The sequence below is a fragment of the Apium graveolens genome, chromosome 4 (genome assembly GCF_009905375.1).
Source record: "Apium graveolens cultivar Ventura chromosome 4, ASM990537v1, whole genome shotgun sequence".
Classification (NCBI taxonomy): Eukaryota; Viridiplantae; Streptophyta; class Magnoliopsida; order Apiales; family Apiaceae; genus Apium; species Apium graveolens.
The window spans coordinates 287465698-287492293 of NC_133650.1; the positions used below are offsets into that span (position 1 = coordinate 287465698).

Here is a 26596-nt window from a genome sequence, read left to right on the forward strand (position 1 = left end):
ATTCAATACATTTTATACTATTTACAGAAAAAAAATATTGTTCAATGATTTGAAGGAATTAACCAGTTCAACTGATATTTATAAAATTTTATCGAATTAAAAACTATTTAATTTTAGAAGAATAGTATACAATGTTATCAAATTATTATTTGAATAAATATTAGAGTAGTAATAAAAAAGAACTTAAAAACAGTTTAAATAACGATATAATTACAATTTTTCCTTCGAATTCTTGAAAAAAAAATCATGAATATCAATAACAAGTCTTTACAATTTATAATTTAATTTTATGTTACAACCATGATTGGTACTTGATTGCGTAAAAAATAGTTATCAATTTTTTGTCAGTGATAATGTGAATATCATATATAAATTATTGCAATTTATTTATTACATAATTTTAATTTTTGAATAATTATAAATACATGTTATTTTAATAATCAATTGTCTTACTAGATTTGAATAATGAATATACATGTACATAAATCAAATATTTAGCATATAAATAATTGAAACCATCGTAATTTACTAAGAAATGTAACATACGATAATTTACATGATGACACAAGTATAACTTAATTTTACTTTGTTAACAATAGTGTAAATACAAAAACTATCCTTTTGTCATATATGCATATGTTGAATTTGAAAAAGTAACATTTTTCATTATAATCAACTTTTTTATTAATAGTAGTGTAAATTTTATATTATTGTATATTATAATTGCAAGTCATTCTCACTTTAGTTATGCATTTTTTATCTTTTTAAATTGAATAAGTTAATTGTAAGTTAGTCAAGAAGTCGGTAATAATACAGAGCAGTACATATAATTTATTTAAATAAAATTCAAAATTTTTGGTCAACCATATATCGAACATATATGTTAATTTTTAGATTTTTCTTTGTAAACATAATAACGACATTCTACAGTTTAAATTTAATCATTTTATTTTAAACGTACACTGATTATCCTGTTTATATTCATTCATTAAATACAAATTACACAACACAAACAAGAATATATATATATATATATATTTTGCTTAATGAGCTATATTAGAAACGTTATGTAATTTGATAATGTCTTATATGAAAATAATACATGTTGATAAACAATCAACTTGTATTTAATATACGTTAGACATTGTACAACATTTACAAATAAGAAAACAACTAAGAATATCATTATTACATGATACATAAAAAAATTATAAAAAATGACACGTGCCTCGCACGGGTTATTATGCCAGTATATATCAGTGTTCCAGAAATCGCTAGGCGTGTCAGGGCGGTGAGGGTATCTTCGAGAGATTAATCGGCAAGTCGGAGATTAATCGGAACATTAATCGGAAGAATATAAATATTATTTTTAATTTTTATAATTATATAATGACCAATATGTCAAATATTTGTTTTTAAAAAAAAATTAGAATGATATTAAACAATATTTACACATTTGACATGCGTTACGTACTAATTATTGAGTTTACAATATTAACTATATTCTAATTCACACTTTTAAATTAATTATAATATGTTATTTTTATATTTTAAGTGAGAAAATAAATATATTAGATTACTTGTTACTTTTTACCAATAATTTATATTAGAAATTGACATGATATTGTGTGAAATTATGAAATTAATGAATTAAAATTATAAAAACGAAAAAAAAAATATTTTTTTAATTATTTTTCGCCTAGACCGCCTAGGACCGATTTTTGACCGTCTATCCCACCTAATCCCGATTTTAACCCGATTTTTTGAAAAAACGCCTAACTCACCGCGTAGGTTCGAGTCGGGGCGTTTTACCACCGCCTAGCGCCTAGGCGATGCCTAGACCGATTTGTAGAACACTGGTATATATAACACATCAATAATCAATGTTACAGATTTCGGAAATCGTGATTATTCGGTTGATGTACCGATTTGCGATTTATCGCACGATTTTTAAAAAATCGGATGATTTATCAGCAATTTATCGGAAATCGGTCAAATCAGATAGATATTTTGCACCGATTTTTGAGTGATATATCGGCGATTTTTAAAAAATCGGCTGATTTCTATAACAAAGCCCATCATGTATTAGGCAAATCACCTGGTGAAAATTATGTGAAATATTTTCGGTTAACTAACGCTTTTTTTTTTCATTTGATCATCGACATCCCTAGTTAAGGAAAATCCAGCGTATTGCTACAAACTTACCAATCACAGATTCACAGAAAACGTCTATATCATAATCATAATCAGAATCAGAATCTTTATATAATCATCAATAGAAGAGAATTTACGAATCTTCATACAGCGTTATTTCCATCCGTTACAACGCAATTGTTAAATTGTGATTTGTGACAGGACGCCAGAATCAAGTAATCAACACGGTAATCTAAGCGATTTTTCTCACTCTTTTAATTTTCAACGTGCGCGTCCCGTGAAAAAAATACAAAGGAGGCCAGCACTTTGTAATTGACAATCGACCCCATCATTTAAAAAATTATATTTAACAAATTACTACTACTATATGATTCCAAAACCTCGCCGGAAGTGGACATCATTACCGTTAACGCTCATTAATTCACTCACCAATAACACCACTGTACACACACATTACTTATAACTATATACACATTGCAAACTACACCTGTTTTTAATACATTTGACTGAGAGAGATCGAGAGAGAGAGAGAGAACGAGAGTGTGGGAGAGAGAGAGCGAGAGTGTGGTAGAGAGAGAGAGAGAGAGCGAGAGAAAGAGAGTGAGAGAGAGAGAGGAGAGAGATCAGGAGAGATGGAATCACCGACGGCGGATGACTTGAGACCAGCAAGAGTCGCCGTCAGATCATCACTGATCGATTCAATCAAGGCGTGCACATTCGCCGGAGCGCAAATTCCAAAGGAGCAACTCCGGTCTAAGATCTCCATGCCTCAACACCTCCGTTTCGCAATTCGCGACGCCGTTCGCTACAAAAGTGTCGATGCCGGAATGTCTCATTTCCGACACGCCGTCGTCTTTGATCCGCCGGAGTCTCCGATCGTCGTGTTCATCAGTTCCAAGAGCGGTGGCCGTCACGGTCCTAAACTCATCACCAGGCTTCAGGAGTTAATGAGTGAGGAACAGGTATACATATATCTATCTATCTATCTATCTATCTGTATATACATGTGCAGTGTAATATACTATAGGACTATTAGTTTACTTTACTCTATAGTCTGTACCTGTATAAATACTTTTTTAATGATTTAATTAGAAATGTTAGTTAATTTGTTTGAATTATGACTATTATTAATTGTTTAATAAGCTGAATGATTAAAAAAAATGTTACGATCTAGTATGGCAGAGGCCGGTGTTGTGAAGTTGTCGGTGTTTGTTGCGGTAATGTGAATTAAAAGAAGCTGAAGAATGTGACTGATCAGGCGTTTCGCCTCTGCAATGCTTTGCAATTGTTTGTTATTTATTTTTGTTTATTGTGCTGCTGCTGTTGCATGTAGATAGATTTAGTTGATGTGTGAGACTGTGTGGATTGCCAGGAAGACAAAGACATCCACAGCATATTAATGATTCTGCATATTCATGGTTCCTGACATATTTTCTACATTGTTCCTGACATTTTTAGTCTTACTGTGGTAGTCACCATTAAATTAACTATATGACATAATTTTTTGCATTGTTTATTTATTTGGTATTATAACATGGTTCGAGTATTTTTGGCTTGGTAATATACTTCTTTACATAAATCTGATTAAAGATTTACACTGTTTATATATACTTTTTGTAGTTTTTAGATAGTTTATTTTTCATATGCCAGGTATTGGATCTTTCACATGTGAAGCCTAATGAATTTGTACAGTATGGATTGGGTTGCCTGGAGAAGTTTGCTGCCCATGGGGACACTTGTGCCAGAGAGACTCGTGAGAAGCTGAGGGTTGTGGTATGTTGTTGGCAAACTTAATTATATTTATATAATATTCCAGGGTATTAAGTAGCCAACTACAAATTTTCAGATGTTCCTTTCTCAATTTTTACATGGTTAGTTGTAAATTGTAATAAATTTCCAAATGTTTCAATTTTATTTTTTACATGGTTAGTTGTAAATTGTAATGAAATTTAAATTTTTTATTTACACGGGAGCTAAAATGTTATGATGTGTTGAAAGGTTGCTGGGGGTGATGGCACAGTGGGTTGGGTCCTCAGCTGCCTTGGAGAACTTCATAAACAGGGACGAGAACCAGTTCCACCAACAGGAATTATTCCTCTTGGTACTGGAAATGACTTGTCCAGAAGTTTTGGTTGGGTAAGCTTGCACAACTTTATACCCTTTACTACTGTACAGGCTTATTAAAGACTCGCTTCAGTCACACCTATTCCTTGTGCAAAATTTCCTTAACTTCATCTGTTTCTGCGAGTTTAAGAAAAATATGGATAACATAAAATAAAAAACTGAACACGGGTTTCCACTTTTTGTTTACATTGATAACCAACTTCAGTCCCAAGCATTTATACTTTTACCATTTATTTAGGGCGGTTCCTTTCCTTTTAACTGGAAATCAGGAATTAAAAAAACACTCGACAGGGCTGCCAGTGGTCAGATAGGCCGTCTGGACAGGTGAGTAGTCTAGTGTATTTTTGGTCATCAGTTTTTCTTTTTTGAGTCTGGTTATATTAATACATTTCTGTTTCTGTATTTTTCTGGAAAACCGAGGGCCCTTGTGTTAATTGAACTCATTGTTTTTTTACCAAATCCTTCTCATCTGGAAAATAGCAAACTTTTTTCTGAGGTTTAATGACCCTGTTTAACCCCACACATCTGCAGATATTACTGTCTGTTAGTTTTCACTTTTCACGTGATCAAAAACTGTTTACACCGGCAGTTTAATTATACGGTTTTGTTGATTTCCCGTAAAATTTATCATCCTGGATAACATTAGTTGGTTTGCAGCTTCTACAAAACAGGGCTTAGTTCATCATTTTCATGCATCGCCAATAGTATATGTCACAATGATATAAATGACTGATGTTGATCAAGATGTTCTCTTTGAACCCAACCTTCGTTATTAGAAGTAGCTTAAGTTGAGAGAACTATAAACAGTCTCTAAACTGCAGTAGGCACACTACTGCTGCCGAAGATCAGATCAAGGGAGATAGAACAGAAACACACTGCTGAGAGAGCGTAGATTCTTTAGATAAAACAAAATGAATTCAGAACAATGATTTGCTACAAATTGCAGGATACAATTTATAATCTGAATGTACTAGATGAATTAGATGCAGAAGTCTAGTCAGATTCATTCATAGTACTTATCTTAAATGCGGAACATGAACTTTTTAATGCATGAACGAATCCATAATTCACTTCCCTACAATTCTAGAAACTTCATGAAGTTTGCACAAACTTTCAATAATTCCCCTTAGTGCGAACTTCAGAGACTAAACCAAGTTGTGCTCTGAGAAACTCAAACTTCGCCCTTGGTAAGGCCTTAGTAAATATGTCTGCAAGTTGTTCACGTGTATCAACTTTAATTAAATCAATCTCTTCGGTTAGAACCATTTTCTCAAATGAAATGGTAGTGAACTTCAATATATTTAGTCCTCACGTGAAATACCGGATTCGAAGCTAGTCAATTTGAACTCATATTATCACAATATACTTCAACTGGTTCCATAGTAGACCTAAATTTTTTTAATTAATAATTTTAAATTCATTTCTCTTTCTTAACAAACAAACATGAAATATAATTTTTTTAACCGCAGCTGGAATCTTCGAATATTAATGTCAGCTAGGGAAGAGATAAATGCACCTCACTGTCTAAAGCGGCAGGCAGCGGAAGACTTTTCTCTTGATCAGGTTAGTGATAGTTGTTTGCTATATTCATTGTGCTTTGTATTGCTTATTACTTTTGCACCCTAACGTTAACTGTGTCATCCCCAAATTGATATACGAGCTTTTTTAAATGATTAGGAATCTTTTGTGGTGAGGTTTTAGGTCAGAAAGTCATATGCACTTTGGAGGATCTAGAAATGCATGTTGCGCCCTCATGACTTCTTAAGCTAATGCAACATCCTTGTTCTTCTGCATCCATTCTACATGAATCTTCTTTTCCCTTAATTAATCCAATAGCCATAACGTTTATCCCGGGGTTGCAGTTTTAGGTTCAAATACACCACATGCTTTTCTTCCTCAATTTCTTTTATATATTTTAAAATATAGTTTCTCTATTTTAAAGATGGTTGCGCCAAACTATATCGTCTAACTTAGATTTAAACAAAATTCTTCTACGGTATGTTGTCCGGCACCATCTTGGATTCTTTATGTTCAAGGTGAGGAATTACAGGTGTCCAATCAAGGAGCTTATAAGGAGATATATAGAGAATGAATCAGGGGGAAGGAAAAATAAAAGAATCACATGGACTAGTCCCTGAACCCTGGCAATACCGTAAGAAGTGTCTATTACATGGAGTAGTCCCTCTGGAGAATTCAATTCATTATTTAATGACGATTAGGGAATAGGCGAAAAAATGGATTACATGGTCGAAACCCTAGAAATAGCATAGAAGTGTTTCGTACCAAATCCTTGTAACATTAGAGCTTCACTATTTCTAATGTTAGAGTTTCCACTTCCTGTATCCACATCTAAACCTATGTTTTCTCCTCAAGATGAGCACTACTTTACTAGTCAGGGTAATTCCTTATGCAATATACTAGCATATAACCCAATACCAAGCACCAACCGTTTAAATTCAAATGTTAATTTTAAAGTAAGTTGCACTTGATGACTTGAAATATTATGTTTCGGCAGTTGATGTCTACATTTTAATTATAGCACTTTGATGCCTTATACAATCAAATATTTTAAAGTTAAAGTGCTTCCATTTTATTATGTCAAAATCGACTAACTTTGTTAATGAGATTTTAAGTGATTTAAATCCTTGTAATAGTAATTTTAAAATTAATAATGAATTTTATAAATATAATATCATACATACTCATATATATGTTCCTAAAATCTGTCTATCCATCTGCTTCTAACTCGATTGGTTGGTGAATCCAGCACAAATCCCATTCCCTAATCTTCTATCATATTTCCATAGTCTAAAATCAGTGAAAATTATAAATATGAATCGCTCCCCTTTTTCATAACAATTTCTCACTATGTATGTCATAGAAAAATGAGGCCAGGTCATCCATATAGTTCTTGCATTGAAAAATTTCAATTGTTGCATTTTTGTTCATATAGATAATGGGACTTCAATGGTACTTTCAATATTCATTTTGGAGGTTCTAAATGAAAAACGATTTTGGGTCATCGAAGAAAATTTGTATTTGCATATTGAAGCAATTTGAAGTTATGTATATGGGGTTTGTTCTTGTAATATATAACATATGTTATTATTATCATTTTTTAAGATGGTGATTTTTCTCATACATTAATGGACGGAACAAGCTCTAAACATGACGGTAGCCCTTCAATTGCTTAAAATTATAGTCTTTTCCAAAACATAAAATTAGAGGCCGTTGAAGTCTAATTTAGTTTAAAATTTTCTTACTGTTAAATTTTTGAATAATTAAATTATACTAATTAAAGTAGACAATATTATTCATAATAGAATTTAAAGTCAATTTATATTTATTTTGGAAATACTATAGCATGATTGTTAAAAATTATTATAAATGTTTATGAAACTACATATATTTTATGAAGATATAAATATTTTATGTTAATATTAAGTTTATGCTAGAATGATAATTTTATGACAACATCCCAAGTTGATCATCAGTATCTAGTATATATAAGGATTTATTGAAATTGCAAGCTTGTAGTGTCTCATGTCTGTGAGTGAATCACACATGTTATTTAGTGGGGTTAAAGAAAACAGTAGTTTGGACTCAAGGTGCAGTAAAAGGTAGAAAATAATTGGCTTTTGCGGGGGATATTCTAGGTAGAAAATAATTGCAAATAACTTGGGAAGCATGGTACATTTTTTGCAAATTCATGAATCTAAAGATAAAAAGTTTGAGATTTGAATACTTCACATGTATCTTCATGGGCAATTGACGATAGTTTTATTCTAATCATTGCATTATGCAACATTTATCTGTGTTTTTTTGTGATAAAATTGATGATTTTGCAGGAAATGGAAGATAGGCGAGATTTGCCCGAGAAAGTTTCTTGTTACGATGGAGTCTTTTATAATTACTTTAGCATAGGTTGGCTTTCTGAGTTGCTTGAATTGGTTTAAAAATCGTTACAGATTACCGATTATCTATTTTCAGTACATGCATTTCAGGCCTACCAATTAAATATTTTTCGCTGTTTCATGATTTAATAGTTTAAAACACGACTTACTATTTCAAATATGTTGTTGCATTTCATTAAACAAGCGAGAACCTTTCACATGTTGGCTTATTTTATAATTCTTGGAATTCACTTAGTGGGTTCTTTTTTGAGTTTTACTTGTGGCCTATTAACAGAGAACCTATTAGGACTTATCTCCTAAGATAAGATCAATGGGGACTATCCTTAATATGTTGGGCTTTTGGTCATAATCATATGTACTATCCTTATACCTTAAAACATGAACTGTTAAAAGTTCCAAGTTCACTTCTCTCTCTCTCTCTCTCTCTCTCACTTTTTTTCGTCAAATATTTGGAACAAAAATAATAAGTAGATTAGGCAGATGGATACTTCTTTAGTTATCTACTTTCCCTTTCAGATCACCTTTTCTTTTCCCTCCAGCTCCCTTGTTTTTGTCCTCTAACTTGGACCATTGCATTGTATATAGATAAGTTTATAAATTAATACCTCATCTATGATTCTTTTAGCTTTAAAATAAAACAATAAATGGTCAAAAAATTGTGTTCTTGATTCTAAAATTTGTGAGTGGAACCCATATTACACCTCAGAAACCTAAAATCTGTTACCTTCTTATTAACTTTTGGAGAGGGTTTTGTTATTCAGAAGACAACACTCGCAAAACGGAAGGATAGTAAAGAATAAGTCCCATACTTAGCTAGAGAATTTATTTTTTTTATACCTCGCGAGCTAAAATGGAAGTGCCTCTTTTTTTTTGCTCACATGACGTGTTGCTGAAAAAATTACAGGAATGGATGCCCAAATTGCTTATGGATTCCATCACTTGCGCAATGAAAAACCTTACCTTGCACAAGGTCCAATTTCAAATAAGGTATGAACTTTACTATTTCTGTCACTTGAATAAAGTTTCCTTGCACGAGGTTGATTTTCAATATTTTATTTTTACATTGTAATTAATAACTTTTGATTGAACAAATAAGTTTTTTTTGTTGCAGATTATTTACTCTTGTTTTACTTGCACACAGGGGTGGTTTTTCACCCCTTGTATTGCTGATCCCGGTTTAAGGTATTCTCTATATACCCCTCACCCCTAGGGATTATGATACACACACACACATATTAAATGTTTGTTATTGTTACTGCTTGATATCACATCCTTTGCATTTTGAGTTGAGCCTTGAAACTGCTTGCAACCTTGCATTGTTAATAACTAACATAACATTGTCCACTTTCTTAACAATCAGGTTTGGTCATTTGGCTATAAAGGCTCTCTCTAATGAATATTATGAGACATTTTTTTACCTCACATGAATGATTATACCAAAACCTTGCAGCTTGTTATGAAAAAAGAGTAGCTATTGTCGTTTGTAGGTACTCGGTAATCGGGCTCTCCAAAAATGTCAAAATATTAAGTCAGCCATCCACCTTGAGTGACCCACTTCTGCATTGGTGGTTCCTTATTTTTTCCAAACATTTGTGGTTAAATTTTTACTCCTACTCTCTAGCCCTATATGATTTGTTTGTGAAATATATCTCTTGACTACTAGGGAGCCTGTTTTATTTGAAGTGTAAATTGAAATGATTGCTTCCTAATCCAGCAATCGTATTGAATTTGAGGGTGTATGTGAAGCCCTCTATTTTTACTTCATCCTGTTTCGATTCGATTACAGCTTCTGTGTGGACTCAAAATTTTGTGTAAATTCCGAAATCAATTGAGGTGGACAATTTGTTTTTGAGTATCTGAAGCTTGAATTGTAAAAAATTACACTATCTCGACAGGGAAAGCTGTAGCAGAGTGTTATGATGGGAGCTTGGTTATGTAATATGACTTTTGAAAGTAATTTGGCCAGAATCAGTAGAATTTAAGAGATAGAAGGATTATGGGAGCAGTCAAGTATTAAATAGGGAGATAAGTCGGGGATAATTGAATTTTATCAAGAAATGAGAGACACCAGAACTGAGATTTGAGAGATCAGAGATGGAAGGAGTGTAAAACTTGGAGAGAATCTTCCGGGAATAGATTTAGAAATTAGAAGAACCTAACGAAACATGTTTGGATCAGGCACATAAGCACTAGAGCCAAAACTAGCTGTATGGCTGTGTAGACGCCTAGTCTTTCCAGGTGGTATAAAACACGTTTCTCAACGGAGCTAGCTGTCTCTTAGTATGTGTGAAAATTTTCTTCCACTCAAATAATCAGGTTTTTACCACTCCTCAAGTCCAATCAATATACGGACTCAAAATGTCGAAACTTCGAATTAGTGTGGAGGTTTTGTTTTTAAGTTTATTCATTCAAATGATTTAATAATAATTGTGATCAGCTTATTTAATTAATTTGTTAGAGCCGAGGAAATAACATTGGCTTTCTTAATAGACTGTAGAGATAGCTCCTATAATCGATAATACATTATTCTTGGTACTTTACTCCAATATGGTTCTGTAGAGTATCTGAGTGGTAGTGACTTTAAACTCCCAATATATATGCATCAAATCCCAGAACAAAATTTCATATCCTGCCATCTCATGTTACACCTTGGAAGTCTTTTTTGCTACCTCATGTTTTTACTATGAGAATAATAATATCAAATTAGCTCGAGGAACACCAGGGTTTTTTAAGCTATCTGTTTTCCTCATATTTAAATGCATCAGTTTTTTGCAAGTTTTCTAGGAATTTATCAGAATGGACCCTGAAGTACAATTGTATAGTATCTAACACAATCTTGCATTTCAAGCATTTTAAAAACATTCTCTTGGCCTTCATATGTACTTACAGTACTACTAGGGTGTCTTGTCCATGGTGCATTAATGATGACTACTAAATGCATGATTGCATTTCTATGTTCTAGATATGCTCTTTTTTTTGCTAAATCTAGATATGCCCTACTTAACTGAGAGGAACTTGCTATGGAGATGAATTTGAATTGTACTTAACTTTGTGCCATTGTCTTTAATGTGCCTTGTGTCTGATCTAATAAAGTAAGAAGCATGCACATCACATGCTCTTGCAAACAGACAGATCGGAAGAAAAGCATGCATATATTTATCCCTTCCTATTTAAATAAGATTCGAATATGTAATTACCCATTTTGGATATACTTTTTTCCTGTAAAATGGTTATAGGCTTATATCTACTGTATATGAGATAATATTTAAGGCTCTTATACAAGAAACAACTACTCTGATGCAGGGGACTGAACAACATATTAAGGATGTACATTAAAAGGGTCAACTGCTCAGAATGGGAGCAAATTCATTTTCCTTCAAGGTGGATTGCTATATTGGAATATTCTGCTATGCATCATCATAATGCTTTTAAGTGAAAAACTTCAAATTGTATTTCTTTTGTAGTGGAAAAACTATTTTTTTATTTGAACTTTTTCTCCTAGTGTTTTTTATTATATATTTGTTAATTGGTGATGATTTTCACTGCTTTTTTGCCATTTCAGTGTGAGGTCTATAGTTGTTCTAAATCTTCACAACTATGGGAGTGGAAGAAATCCTTGGGGACATCCCAACCCAAAGTATATGGAAAAGGTATTGTTGATCAGTTACCATACTAAGTCAGTAATCTTTATATATATATATACACACAATATATATATACAGTATTTCGTAACACTATAGATACATTTATTTATAATTATTCTTTGTTTATGTAAGTTATTAATGACATTTTAACATTCTTATCAGCTAAACTTATGACGAGCAAAAAATATGTTAATTTTGTATTTACTTTTTCTTATTAAGTTTTCATCACTTATTACAATGTTCCAAACCTGGATTGGTAGTTCATCACTGTGTATTATTGCAAATTGGCAGGTCTTGTTAACTTAACATCTCTTGGTCTTGAGTTATTTTTTTTCTCCCACTCTTTTTCCAGCCTTGCCATTTCAAGCTTATTTTCTATGGTGACCTTCTTACAAGCATTATGTTTTGTGAAACTTTATATTTGTATGTATATAAGAAGACCGTGTTTATATAACTCAATAGAGACGGCCGAGATTAGGGTTTTGTATACTTAATTTAATTGGGGACGGGTATATTTGTCATTTTGGTTCAGGAAACGTCCCAAATATCAACCCACCGTCCCCAAATTTTTGGGAACGTACATAAGTCGTCCCCTAGACGTCCCCGAACTTCGGTACTCCACCTAGTAGGCGTCCCCGTGCAACATAGTTGTTAAACTGGTTAAAAATGGATATGGCGTGTACACACATACATATGTTTGAAGGCATATGTAAGCATTATTAACTTATTTAGAAATGGATGGTTTTGACTCGTGTAGGCATTATTAACTTATTTTGTGTAGATGGAATTACATGTAGTTATTTGTATGTTTTATATTTGGGGTAGTAGCATATATATAATAAGCACAATTGTTATAGGCCTTAAATCAAGTTCAATAGGTTAGCTAAATGAATTCCTTGGCCAAAATTTAAGGAATTTAGTACAAAAACATGAGTCAAATCCCGAGCTTTTTTCGAAAACCGGGTCAAGTCCCGATTCCGAGTCTGAAATAAGCTCAAGTCTATTGTCCAGAGTGCATCCAACTTGGGTAAATAACAAGCCCACCATAGGCCCCTAAAAGATCATGATATGTTGGTGCACAGAGCAGTAATACTTTTGCCTTAGAAACTGAACAGAAGTCCCAATTCCTATCGATGTGGGACTGGGGTGTTACATCATTAGTGTCTAGGTGATTGGAAAAGATACAAAAAAATATATTAGAACCAGATAATTATCAGTTTTTTAAATATAATAGTAGAGACTTATTAGGTTTCTATTATCTATTAGTTTTTAATCAGTTCATTTTATACAATTTGTATAGTATCAAATGATATACGAACTTAAGTTTCTCCATCAGTTTGTTAATTGTGTGGAGATTAATTGCGGATTTTGCAAAAAAAAAAATAGAGTTGCCTTTCATCAATGATTGTTCATGGACATAAAATATTATTCATTATTGTCTGTTGAAAAACTGTTCATCGTCGGATAACCCTGTTCATCGGAAGCTTGGGGAAGATTAAAAAGAAAAAAAAAGAGGGGAAAAATTTACTATTCAGCTGTGGTGTTGTTTAACATGGTTGTTACGTCGGTGAGTCGAGTCGACCGTGGTGTCGGACAAGTCGAGTCGAGACTAGTCGTAGACTACTTACAAGGTATAATGTTATTTTTCTATAAATATAGCATATAAAAATTTCATTTAAATTAATGTATTTTTGCTAACATTGTCTTTGTTATAGTTTATTTACACATAATGGTTGTGTACTGGAACATGTAAGCTGCAGCTTTTCATTTACAAAAATATTACTTTATTACTACTAAAAATACACTATCCCTATATATCTGTGTAGCCCATATGATGAGTCCACTTTCCAAGCAAACAACAACAGTCAAGTACATCTCTACTCACCAACACTATGTACAAACATATACTTACAATACATACAACACGTTAAACACAGACAAATAAGGATTTATAAAACATAAACACAACGGTGGCCGAACATGGCACGTAGCGGCCGGAAAAAGTATGTCGTGACTGCTCTTTTAGATCCATAAATCCTTCATCTCTTTAATTTGGCTTGGGCTTTTTTGAATTTTTACACCATTCGGTCGACTGGTTCTTCTAGTCGAACCGACTAGTCGACCAGTCGACCGCTTAGTCGACCAGGCGACCGAAATATCGACATTCACCTAGTCGACATGTTGAGTCGACAACCATTTACTGCTTGGTCGACTAGTGATCGACTAGTCGCTAGTTGACCTACATGACAACCATGGTGTTTACAAATATAATGGTAACCCTAAACTTATTTATATACATATTTTGCAAAACTGCAATTCGATTCTACCTTGAAGATTTGATCCCATAAGGCTCCTCCTGATGCTGCATCAAGCATGGGTCTAGAAGTAGCACCCAATCCATTGTAGAAACAGTTGATAATCATCCAATCAGGCATGCCATGGTGTGGGCACTTCCTTAGCATCTCCTTATATCGATCCCAAGCCTCACACAGAGATTCTCCAGTTTGCTGAGCAAACTGAGTAAGAGCATTCCTGATTGCAGCATTCTTCGCTATAGGGAAGAATTTAGTGAAAAACTTTTGCCTAAGATTGTCCCAAGTGGTGATAGACCCTGTTGGTAGAGAGTGTAACCAACACTTAGCTTTGTTCCTTAGAGAGAATGGGAAGACGCATAGCTTGATAGCATATTCAGTCACATCATTGAACTTGAACCTGTCGCAGATCTCGATGAAATCCCTGATGTGCATGTTGGGGTCTTCAATTGGAGAAACCCCAAACTGAACTGAGTTCTGCATCATCTGAATTGTGCTTGAATTGATCTCAAAAGTGTTAGCCCTGATGGATGGTCTGATGATGCTTGACTGAATATCATTAATATTAGGCTGAGAATAGTCCATCAAAGCCTTCGATTTTCCGCTTGATCACCCATATCTACTAAAGCTGGTTCTTTAACTTTCTCTTCTTCTTCTACCTTCTTTTCTTCCTCAAAAACTTCTTTACGAACTACCACGAGATCTCTCCCTCGGCTTTATCCAGTGTTCTCTTACGAGTACGTGAACGCGTATGCATACACCATCGCTAGAGTACCTGAAATAAAACACGGAACAAATAAGTAACAATGTCCGAGTCAATGAACTTTAACGACCACTGATGGAAAACACATAAATTATAAATTAACACTGCAGTCCCCGACAGCGGCGCCAAAAACTTGTTAGCCGCTAAACACGCGCTAATATTACACGCAAGTATACGAGTTCGCAAGTAGTATAGAATCTTTTCTAGTTCGTTCCCACAGAGATTGTATTGGTTAACTAATTAATTCACGCACTTAAGCAACAATGTATGGTTATTATTCAATGCTAAGACGATAACAAATTGAGGTTATTTATAACTAAAAATTACGCTAACTATTATAACTACGAAATTAAGATTGACTAAATTAATATATATGACAAACATGAGATTCTAACTTCATTAAATACTTCATTCAATAGCCTTATTGTTCTCAACCTTAGCATACAATGGTGATAACACTAATCAGACAACACGAAACTGATAAACGCCAACTTTCGTTGCACGAGTACCTAACTACCAAACATCCAAAAAAGAGATAGAAGCTGAATAGACACCAATTATATTGAGACCCTATATGTCTATAAAATTTGACAACATAACGGTTTAAGCACAAGTTATATATCTTGATTACACAGGGCAAGTAAGATGGGTAAACTTACCTACGAATCATGCATAACAATACATGAACCTATGCTAGCATGGCAAGTTATAAATTCTTAAATTCACTGTCGCTTCATTAAGAATTAACACATTATCTTATAAGTTCGCGACGCTCATAAGACGAATACGCACAACCAATACTAGGATATCAATCAATCACCACATACTAAGGTATGAAAATAATTTAACTAAAGAAATCCATAAATAAATCCGCTAGAACCCCATGATAACGATTAACCCATGATCAGACTCATCATTAACGTGGGTTCCGATGAAAGCATGGTATAAAACAAATGTAGTCTTTATAACGAATAAATAAAACCAAGTATAAAACAAGAGTAAGGTTCACAAGTAAAAAAACTAGCATCCAAATATAACTTAAAACAAAGATTCACAAGTAAAAACAAGATCTTTTTCGCCTTTGTTGAATCGTGCTAAAACGGTCTTCTTACGGCTCTCCTTGCGCTCTGGTATGTCTCATGCTTGATATCTCTTGAAAACGTTCTAATTTGAATATATATAGCAGCCCGTTGCAATATGAAAGTCTCCCCACTTAAAATCGAATTAGAATCAGGATTCTTTAATTTCGCACCGGCACGGCCGCGCGCTATCACAATGCGGGCGTGCTGTCATTCTAGAATCCTGGCGCGGCCGCGCGCTATCACAGTGCGGGCGCGTCGTCCTTCTGGGAAAAACTCAAATTTTATCTTTTTCCTTGCTGCTTCGAGCCAGTTTTCCATGAGCTTTTATTCCAACACCACCTTGTTAGTCCCTAACAATGCAACAAGAATTACAGAAGGGGGGTTGAATGGAATTTTTGAAACTTTTTCTAGAATCAAATCTGGAACTCTCTGGATGTTAACAAAACAGTCCCTAAAATTTCCATAAAGTATAATCCAACCCCTTCACTTGCTGATGATTCCAAACATGTCCTTTAACTTTCCAGAAATTTAAATTCAGCCCTTAACTTTTCTGAATTTACAAACGTCCTTCGTAATTGCAATATTTTTCAAGAGCTTCCCCCTTGGTCCTTTTATAATCCATTTCAAAATACATAACCCTGAAACTGAAATGTTGCAATATTGATACTTATTTTCTTGAGAATGAATGTGATTTCTTGCGGTACGAAGTTTATAACTGCCATTATCGAAGCAGGTTGTATGAAAATGAGCTTGTATTCCATGAGTTGGGTAAAACACACTAAAAACTTGGAAGGTTGAAGAAGAAGTATAAATTTGAATTGAGAAAAGAAGAAGAGAAAATACATAAAAGTTCTTTGCACCTGAACTGATGCTTTGGAAGAAGTGCAATTTTTTTTGTTCCAATTTAGTTTTCCATGGTTTTTACCTTCTACAAATCACGTGCTTGAATTTTCTCTGAAAATGAGGGAATTATGGGAAAACGGGTTAAGAACTTTTATATGTGTTATTAATTAATTTATCTATATTTAGTGTAGAGGGTTTTAAAGTTACTTATGTATCTATTTTATATGTGGAGATAGTAGCTTGTGTTTAATAAGCTCGATAGTTTTAGGCCTTACTCCTAGGTTACTTTATTTGGGTTTCTATTCCCTATAAAAGTGATGTAATCCCCACATATTATGGTAGACTTGATTATTGTTAAAATATTGGATTATTATTGAATATCAAATTAAGACTTTTTCATGGGTTGTGATCCATAATTGTTGTCCCCGCAATTATTGTCCTTTATGCGGTTGTAATCATTTCGAGTAGTGGATTTTCTGTGGTTAATACACCAAAGTCCATCTTTTGTTTTTTTTTCCTCATAAATTCATTGTTGTACAATCTGTCCTGCATCACATGGCAAGGCACGACATACGTGGCATTGGCTAATTTGGTGGCCTTTTTGAGGACATACTGGTAGAAATTTAGTGTAACAAATTTTTGTTGGTTGAGGGAGGGTTGATTATAAGCACATGTTTACCTTTTGAATTACATTCTTTTATTGTTATGTTTTAGTGTGTGTTTTTTTATGACAAGCTTTTGCCTTCATGCAACTTTGCAAAAAAATTCACTTTTAAAAATCCAAATGTTTACATGATTATAAGCATCTTTTGAATCTTACTGGCCGAGGACTTTACTGATACAACTTTCGTACTTTTATAAAGTAGCGGTAAGGTCTGCATCATCTCACTCTCCACTTACTTCTGACTAGGGAATATGGGGTAACTCCCCAGACTGTACTTCCAGTTATTCTTTGTTTGCTTAGTTTGTTGCATCAGCTTTTGTATGCTCATCTTTAATTCTCTTTCCTAACTTCATGTATTCTGTATTCCTATCTTGTTGGCACAAGGCTCCCAGAGCAACAATGTCCGGGGGTAGGTGAAAATACATGACCGCTAAAAGAACAGTGGAAACATAAAACATACATTGTCTTGGGAAATAAAATTCTTCGAAAGGTGTTGCCGCTATTATCTGAACATATAGTGCTGCAATCAGAGAGACTTAGCGTGCTGTCAACTTTTTCCAGATTTTTCTATTTTCATTATATTTTATAATATTGAACTTTATTAACAATTCAAATATTGACATGACCATAAATTTTCAATCAGTGTGCATTGTTTGATTTGAATTGTTCTTCTAAGATAATGTACCACATCTTTGTGCCTGCATTTCGTTTTCTAAAATTTAAGACTGTCTTCTCTTTTCCCTTGTTCCGATATTCATTTTTTTTTCATATTAGATCATGAACTCAAATGGCATGCTTTTTACACTTGTCAAAACTGTACTATGTTTCATCAAACCGAATATTTATGTATCTTTCTGCCATTTTGTATTATTTCAGAAAGGTTTTGTTGAGGCCAATACTGATGACGGTATCCTAGAAGTTTTTGGCCTAAAACAAGGATGGCATACCTCATTTGTCATGGTAGAGCTTATAACAGCTAAACACCTCGCTCAGGTACGCACCTTGCTGATATATTTTTAGAACATAGCATTGTTCGTAAGTAACAACTCTGACTTACTAACAAATGAAAGGGTTCATTGTATTAATTTTGAGAGGGGCTTACAGTTGAAGATATTTACATTTGTTATATCACACAATTATGCAAAAAAAGAAGATCTTGTAACAGGAGTATCTGAACTTGATAGATTTGCTTGTTATTTCATTTTCGAGTTTGGAAAAATAGTGTCAGCAATTTGATAGTAGACGACTATAAATCTCTTCTATATATAATAGGAGAATAAGGGTATAATTTCATGAGATTAAAAAGTCTCATTGAAAAGACTAAATTACCCATATTTTTAATATTTATATAAAAAATGTGGTTTGTGGGAATCGAACTCAGGTTATTTCATTCAACTATACAACCTCTTACCACTACACCATATTGTTGCATGTGCTTTTTATCATACACATTATATGTAAGTGTGCTAAATGAATATATATTTAACTTTAAAGATACTTACTTAAATTCCGCAAAAAAAAGGATAGTTAGTTGAATATTTGTACAGTTAATTTTAAAGAATTGAATTCCAGATATAAAATTAGGCATAGTACATAAATGAATTATTATTATATTTATTAATCATTTTTTAGTTTGAAAATATATCTCATATATTTTTAACATATTTTTTATTATAAAAAGTAATTAAAATGTACATATATAATTTTTTTTAAAAATATTGAAAATAGAATCGCATATATATAAATAATCTATATTGGTATTACATATTTAGATAAGTTCGAATTATAATGAGTCAATGCATTTTAGAACTTGACCCATTATTCAAAAAATACTTGAAATTTGACTACATGACCCGACCGAAAAACATCGTCACATTCTACGTTTAGTAAATTTAAATTACAAACTCGGCGAGAATATCTTACCAATAATGTGATTTTTTTTTAATATCTTATGTTAATATAAATTAATGTGTTTAAGGTTTTTATAGGATCAAGTCAATTGATTATTTATATTAAAATTACTAACTTCACTGGTAATGCATTATTATTTTTGGGATTTGTCCCAATTTTAAGAATATTTGAAATTTAAAATGAGATATCACTAGATTAATTAAAATTACGATGATATATTAAATCGATTTATTTTTCATTTTTCACTTTTAAAAAACTAACTTTTTAAAAAGAATTATTTTAGATCAACAATATTCATTGATCAAGATAACATTGTACAAATATTTTGAATTATTCAAATAAAAGTTATATCTATACTATATTGTAGCATTTGATTTAATGCATTTTATATTATTTAAGGAAATAACATATATTGTTCAATAATTTGAAGGAATTAACCAGTTCAACTGATATTTATAAAACTTTATCGAACTAAATTTTTTTAATTTTAGAAGAATAGTATAAAATGTTATCAAATTATTATATGAAGAAATATTAGAGTCGTAATGAAAGAAACTTAAAAACGGTTTAAATAACGATATAAATACAATTTTTCTTTCTAATTCTTGAAAAAAATCATGAATATCAATAATAAGTCTTAAAAACATATAATTCATTTTTATGTTACAACCATGATTGATACCCGGTTGCGTAAAAAATAGATATGGATTGTTTGTCAGTGATAATGTGAATACCTTATATGAATTATAGCAACTTATTTATTACATAATTTTAATTTTTGAATAATTATAAATACATGTTATTTAAGTAATCAATTATCTCACTAGATATTAATAATGATTATACATGTACATAACTCAGATATTTAGCATATAAATAATTGAAACTATCATCTATACTATACTATAATAACCGAAATGGGGTATAATTTGTAGTTTGGTTGACCCCTCATCTTGGTTATCCCTTTGCATCACGGCCGTCAGATCTTCTTCATCAAATAATCAGAGCCGTTAGATCCACATACTAAAAAAATACACTCCACAAGTTCTCAGGTTCGAATTCCGTCAATAACAAACATTTATATTATTATTTATAAAAATACATATAAGTTCTCAGGTTCGAATCCCGTTAACAACAAACATGTATATTATTTATAAAAATACATATAAGTTTTCGGATTCGAATCTCACTCACCAACAACAAATATTTACATTATTATTTATGAATAAGATCTCATCAATCATATACTATTTATACTATTTGAACCTAACTTGAAATTATAATTATATAATCATTATTTAGTATTTAATTATTTATATAGAATTTTTATAAAATTGTGTGAAATAAAATTAAAAATCTATAAATATTAACCAAGACCCGTGCATCGCACGGGCTGTAAGCTAGTAATTAATAAGAGATGTAACATATAATAATTTACATGCTAACACACACACATACATATAACTTAACCTTACTTTGTTAACAGTAGTGTAAATAAAAAATTATCATTTAATTAAAAATTAACATTTTCCCAAACACACATACGTTGAATTTCAAAAACTAATATTTTGCATTAAAATCAACTTTAATATTAACAATAATGTAAATTTTACATTATTGTATATTATAATTGGAAATCATTCTTCAGTTATGCATTTTTTATCTTTTTAAATTGAGTAAGTTAATTGTAAGTTAGTAGTGAACTCAGTAATAATATTGAGCAGTACATACAGTTTATTTAAATAAAATTCAAGATTTTGGTCAACTCCGTATTCAACATATATGTTAATTTGTAGCTTTTTATTTGTAAACATACTAACGACATTCTACAGATTAAGTTTAATCTTTTCGTTTTAAAAGTACACTTACTACCCGGTTTATATTCATTCATTAAATATAAAAAACGGGTAAGAAAAATATAATATAATAATAGTTGAGGGGATTTTCACTCCTAAAAGTGAGGAAACATTCGAAACTCCTAATGTTATAGAGGGGACATGGAGGTTGTTGGAGAGAAATTTTATCTCCATTTCTTCAAAATTTGACTCAAGAGCGTATATAAGGATATTGTTGGAGTTGCTCTACAAACATTATAATTGCATGATGTATAAAAAAACTCTAGAAAATGAACCGTGCCTCGCACGGGTTATTATGCTAGTTAACATGTATGGACGAAAGATGTTCACCATATTTACTTGGAAAAGGACTTGTAATGCATGAGAACATTTTGTGCCTTGTAAAAAAAGATTGTAATCTTTGAATTTACCAGATATTGTATAAAAAGACATAAAATCATATGAGAAGCACTCAGGGCCGTCTTAACCAAATTTTAGGCCGTAAGCTATTTTTGGTAAGAATTAAGTAGTAATGTACCAACCAAACTTGAGGTCCTAATTTAAATGGAATAGAAACAAACACCTTTTTATTTCTACAAGGCAGAGAGTTTGTAAAAGAAACATGCCTGGAGTCATTTCCATGTAAGGTTAGAAGCATTGCTTTTTCACCATACCACTAGCAGCTCCAACAACCTGTTGTATTCTTATATTATTATGGGACTTCCATCTAAAAACAGCCAGAAGCACTAGAATAACCTTGGAAAGAGAAGTGTTTCTAGAATTATTAAGTGATGTTTACACCATCACAATTCACAAGGATGTTAGATGATAATCTGGTCTTGTATGTGTTATAGGTATTGGTTATTCTCACTTCTCTCAATGTTTATGACTTTTCATGAATAAATAAGTTGAATGTTAAAAAATGTCTAATTTGTGACTGGTAAGATAGTTCATGTGATTGGCGTGACTCTTTTGGCAAGCTCACTTCATGCATTAACCAACTGTCTATATCTGTATCAATGCAAAACCTTATTTAGTACAAGGCTTCACTGACCTTCCTTCCGTTAAAAAGATATGCTCAGACTAGGTTATGTTGTAATATGTGACAAAGTATACTTTACATGTGATTTGAAGCATTATAGAATCCAACCAATGCTTTAACCAACACATAAGTAAATAATATATTTGCTGTAGGACAAACCATTTTAGGCTATATAGAAATTGCAGCTTAACAAAATATACTTTATGTTTCAGGCTGTAGGGCTCCGATTTGAGTTTAGGGGTGGAGATTGGGGAAAAAGTTATATGCAGATGGATGGGGAGCCATGGAAACAACCTCTAAACAAGGCATATTCAACTTTTGTTGAGATTAATAGGGTCCCTAATCAATCAGTGATGATAAGTGGGGATTGAATATACCAATTTTTATTACAACTAGTGTGTGTATAAAATATCTTATTAATATGGCTGTTGTAGGTTGTAGCAAATTATGTTTTGCTTCTTCGGACTATAAGCTGATGTAGGCTAATCGTTGTACCAGTAATTAATCATTCTTGTAACCAACTGCAAAATTTTGTTGTATGAAACAAATATACTAATTACGAGTTCTCGGTCATGTCACATATTTTCATGAAGTTTGCATCAAGTTTGTTGTGATTGTACGACACATACTGCAAGGCTGCTAATATTATTCGAGGAATGTTGGGCAGCTTAGTGCACAGGACCAGTGGGGCGCTCACCTACCCAGTCACCAATACGCATTGTGAGTAATTCATCATACAATACACACAATGTAACTGGATGCATCATGCAAAACTTCTCCAAAAAGCTTTGATTTGCAAAGCAGTTCCTTTTTTTTTGTACAAAGTCTATGCAGTACAGTTGTTTTCAACATCAATGTGTGTTTTCTCCTACATGTACATATCAGACATGCATATACAAATATACTATAACACATACAGAACCAGTGTATTTAGCTTGGAATTTTGTATATGTTGTGTTGCTTGATGGGCTGGCACCTCAATTATTCCTACCTTTGATAGTGAAGGTGTCGATAATCATGACTACATACATGGTGAAATAAGGTTTTGCTTACGGTTCACACACAAATATTCTGCACTAGGCACTGTGTCCTGTCACCCTCTTATAGGAGTTGTCCTCTTCGTCCTTAGCTTGTTATATAAAAAAAGTAAACGGGTTGCTTGCAGCTTAGAGATGAAGTGGGAGTTGCACTGGAATTACAAGATAATCATCCTCAGACCAAGAAAAAATTATCTACTGCGAAATTCAAATGGAGAGAAGCTTTGTCCTTGTGCAGCTCTATGATGTTGAATGACAACATGCATATGTCTCCTCCCTGGGACGCATAACATTTGTCTTTTACCTTGTGTTCTTTCTAAGTTAAATTCAGTACTAATTAAGTGCTGCTACTCGTGAGCCTCCATCCTCTCGTTATCGATCTCTCTCACTTTTACTGCACTTTTTTTGTTACTTAGCATAATCAATTATTTGTTCAAGCTTTTTACAGGAACCACTAGCATTGATTTGAGTTTCATAAACCTCTTACTCTTAAAGATTATCACTCTAATTTTCCGATTGTCCTTCATCTGGATTTCATCGGCCTAATTGTTTCTTCTGTATAACAATGTGAACAAAATTAGCACCTGAATGTATAAATGGGTGGATGTGTTTTAGCAATGGTAAACCACAGGACCAGCAAAATGATGAGAGATATTAGCTGGCTAGCTAGTGGATAGTCATAGTCTCATGTTAGATTCAAGCCCTGTGTAATTTTATTGGTGTCAGCTCCACCAAAGTAGGAGTAAAAATTGGGATGCTTATTAGGGCGTACGGTCGGTCATACTGATTACTGAAACGTTGTTGTATCATTTATAGGCGCATCCACTTGCTTTTCGAACATTCCTTTTCATTCCTTTTATTTCATGACATGATAGACAACGATATAGCGACTGCCCGCATAAGTGTATTATCTACTACAGTTGTAGGCACTTGTGAATATACTTGATCCAGACAGGAAAATGACAATAGTTACAATATATTACATGAACAAACGTTCATTTCATCACTCTTCTTGTTTTCATCAAAAGACTAAATAAAACAACTCCATCGTTAATTGTATATTTTGTTTTTCTGGTTTTTCATAATAAAAATTTTAATGCCATTAAGTTTGCTATTCTATTCTATTGTTAGTAGTCGCTGGTGTCAAGTATGCTCGGAAGAAATTAAAAGAACTCTCAACATAATCTAAGAAAAAAGAAGAACGATAATTATAAAAAGAGAAAATTTGGCCCGATATCGACGAGATTATATTACTTTTTTATATAAATACTAAATGATATTTTTTTATAATATTTAAAATCTGCCTCCTATATTTATAAAATAGCCCCCTACTTATATTATATTTGTCTTAATTTCAGAGGGTTTGTTACATGAGAGTTTCGTCTTTCTTTCCAGCCGCCATACGGTCATAGTTCTCTCGTCTTGCAGGCCAGTAAAAGAAGAAAACTGTTTGTAAATGAAACTGTTCGTGAATGAATCTGAGTTTCAACATAAAATGTGTTCGATAATTAAACGAGTTTGACCCGAATTATATATATATATATATATATATATATTTTTATGATACATCAAAGTTTAGCTTCTCGTATATATAGAAATTAAATTCATATTCTTGAACTCTTAATTATATAAATATATATTAACTTTTTTTTAATAATTCGAATGCTCTTCTCAATGACACGAGTAAAAGAAAGTAATCCTCTTTTACATTATTTGTTGATATAATTGAAATGAAATTATTCCTATAAGTTAGTTTTTTTTGGTGCTATAAAATTCAATTCGATTCAAATCCAGTTCATGTTCGGCTCGATTCAAAAGGTTCGGGATGAGGTTAGTGTTAAGCTTGTTTATTAATTTGTCAAACTTGAATATCACTTTTTGTTGGACTAAAAAGTTTAATTCGATCATTTTTAAAAAAGCAAAACACCGGCTCATAGTTTTGTTCGTTTTTGAAAGAAAATTTTCCTTTAAATTTTTTTTGCCGACATGTTTTTGTATATTAAACGAATAGGGGAATAGAAATGAAAGAACTATGGTGAAAAAAGTGAGGAAGTTACACAAGTAAAACGCCCTTAAAAACAATTTTTTATTTGTGTAATATCTTACATCAAAATCTTCAAAAAAATCGGAACTTGAATTGCTCGTAAATGTCTTAAAATTCGTGTCCGCCTTAGCTTAGACACCCGTCCATACTATTTGTTGAGAACAGTGTTCATAGGCCGTAGAGGGACCAAATAAGATAAGAAGGTTATGTAATTGTATTTGTAGCCACGCGTTTTATATCAATTAATTTAATACATGTTGTATACGTGTTGGGAAGTAATTAGTCGGCATGATATTTTCTTATCATGTAATATATTAGGAATCGAAAAAGCGAGGCATGAAGTTGAGGAGTGGGTGCAACGTCAGCTCAAAAATGGACTCACTAATGAGTGGGATATTGAAAGTAAACATATGTATGTTGATGTTATGTTTATGTAACCCTCTCGAGAAGGGGATACCAGTATGTCAAGTGTTAAATAATTGAAGATATCGAATTTCAAAAATTCATCATTTATTTATAAGTTTATGAATTTATGCCAAATCTTGCCATATCTATATATATATACTAGTAGACAGAACAAAATGACTGGATGGCATTTTGCAGGTGCACGGTGTATCAGAATAATGCGACACATTCCATGCCGTGTACGCCGGGTGGGTGGAGTTAGGTTGTATACCTCGGCTCTTGATCCCAATTGAGACCCAAATTATATAATTTTATAATTATTTGAAAGATAAATTAAGTTGATTTAAAAATTATCTGTATCAAAAATAATTCAAAATATTAAATTTGATTATAAATGAAAATTTATCAAAATCGAATAATATATAATCTGAATCGAATATGACTAAAATTCATATTTCAAACAATTTTAATGATTATGATAATATAATTTTTTGAACATACTATTTTTGTAAAATTATAATTATATTATATTAAAAATATTACATTTAATAAAAGGTTATTTTTTAAATCTCACAAATTAAAAAATAAATTAGTCATGATCCAAAAAAATCCAAACTGAATTTAATCCGAGCCGAATTTTATATGATGCTAACCGAATTTCATGCGATTTTAATACGAATCAAACCCGAACTAAATCACATTCGAACCGATACATATAATCTCCAAATATATAATAATTTGTACAAGAATCTGATTAGAAACCAATCCAATTATTTGCATTGCCATAATAAAGCATAAAAAGTGAAATTTGGCAATTCGGCA

General features: G+C 32.2%; 1 protein-coding gene and 1 non-coding gene across 2 annotated transcripts; both read left to right on the forward strand.

Annotated features, from left to right (window-relative positions):
* Positions 1-2361: 2361 nt before the first annotated feature.
* LOC141721159 (diacylglycerol kinase 7-like) lies at positions 2362-22861 on the forward strand. The gene is made up of 12 exons (XM_074523924.1): positions 2362-3116; positions 3805-3927; positions 4153-4290; positions 4517-4602; positions 5748-5841; positions 8127-8202; positions 9097-9179; positions 9304-9374; positions 11496-11573; positions 11755-11842; positions 18377-18493; positions 22501-22861. The coding sequence occupies exons 1-12, from the start codon at positions 2787-2789 to the stop codon at positions 22657-22659; spliced, it is 1443 nt and encodes a 480-aa protein (XP_074380025.1). The 5' UTR covers positions 2362-2786; the 3' UTR covers positions 22660-22861.
* On the forward strand, positions 14270-14376 carry LOC141722701 (small nucleolar RNA R71). The gene has a single exon (XR_012575706.1). It is a non-coding gene; the product is annotated as a small nucleolar RNA R71 (small nucleolar RNA).
* Positions 22862-26596: the final 3735 nt, after the last annotated feature.

Bases quoted from the DNA above. Each gene is read 5' to 3' on its own strand.
- LOC141721159 (XM_074523924.1), top strand. From the start codon at position 2,787: ATGGAATCACCGACGGCGGATGACTTGAGACCAGCAAGAGTCGCCGTC. The intron at 5,842-8,126 runs GTTAGTGATAGT...ATGATTTTGCAG, and splicing joins AAGACTTTTCTCTTGATCAG to GAAATGGAAGATAGGCGAGA. The intron at 8,203-9,096 runs GTTGGCTTTCTG...AAAAAATTACAG, and splicing joins TTATAATTACTTTAGCATAG to GAATGGATGCCCAAATTGCT.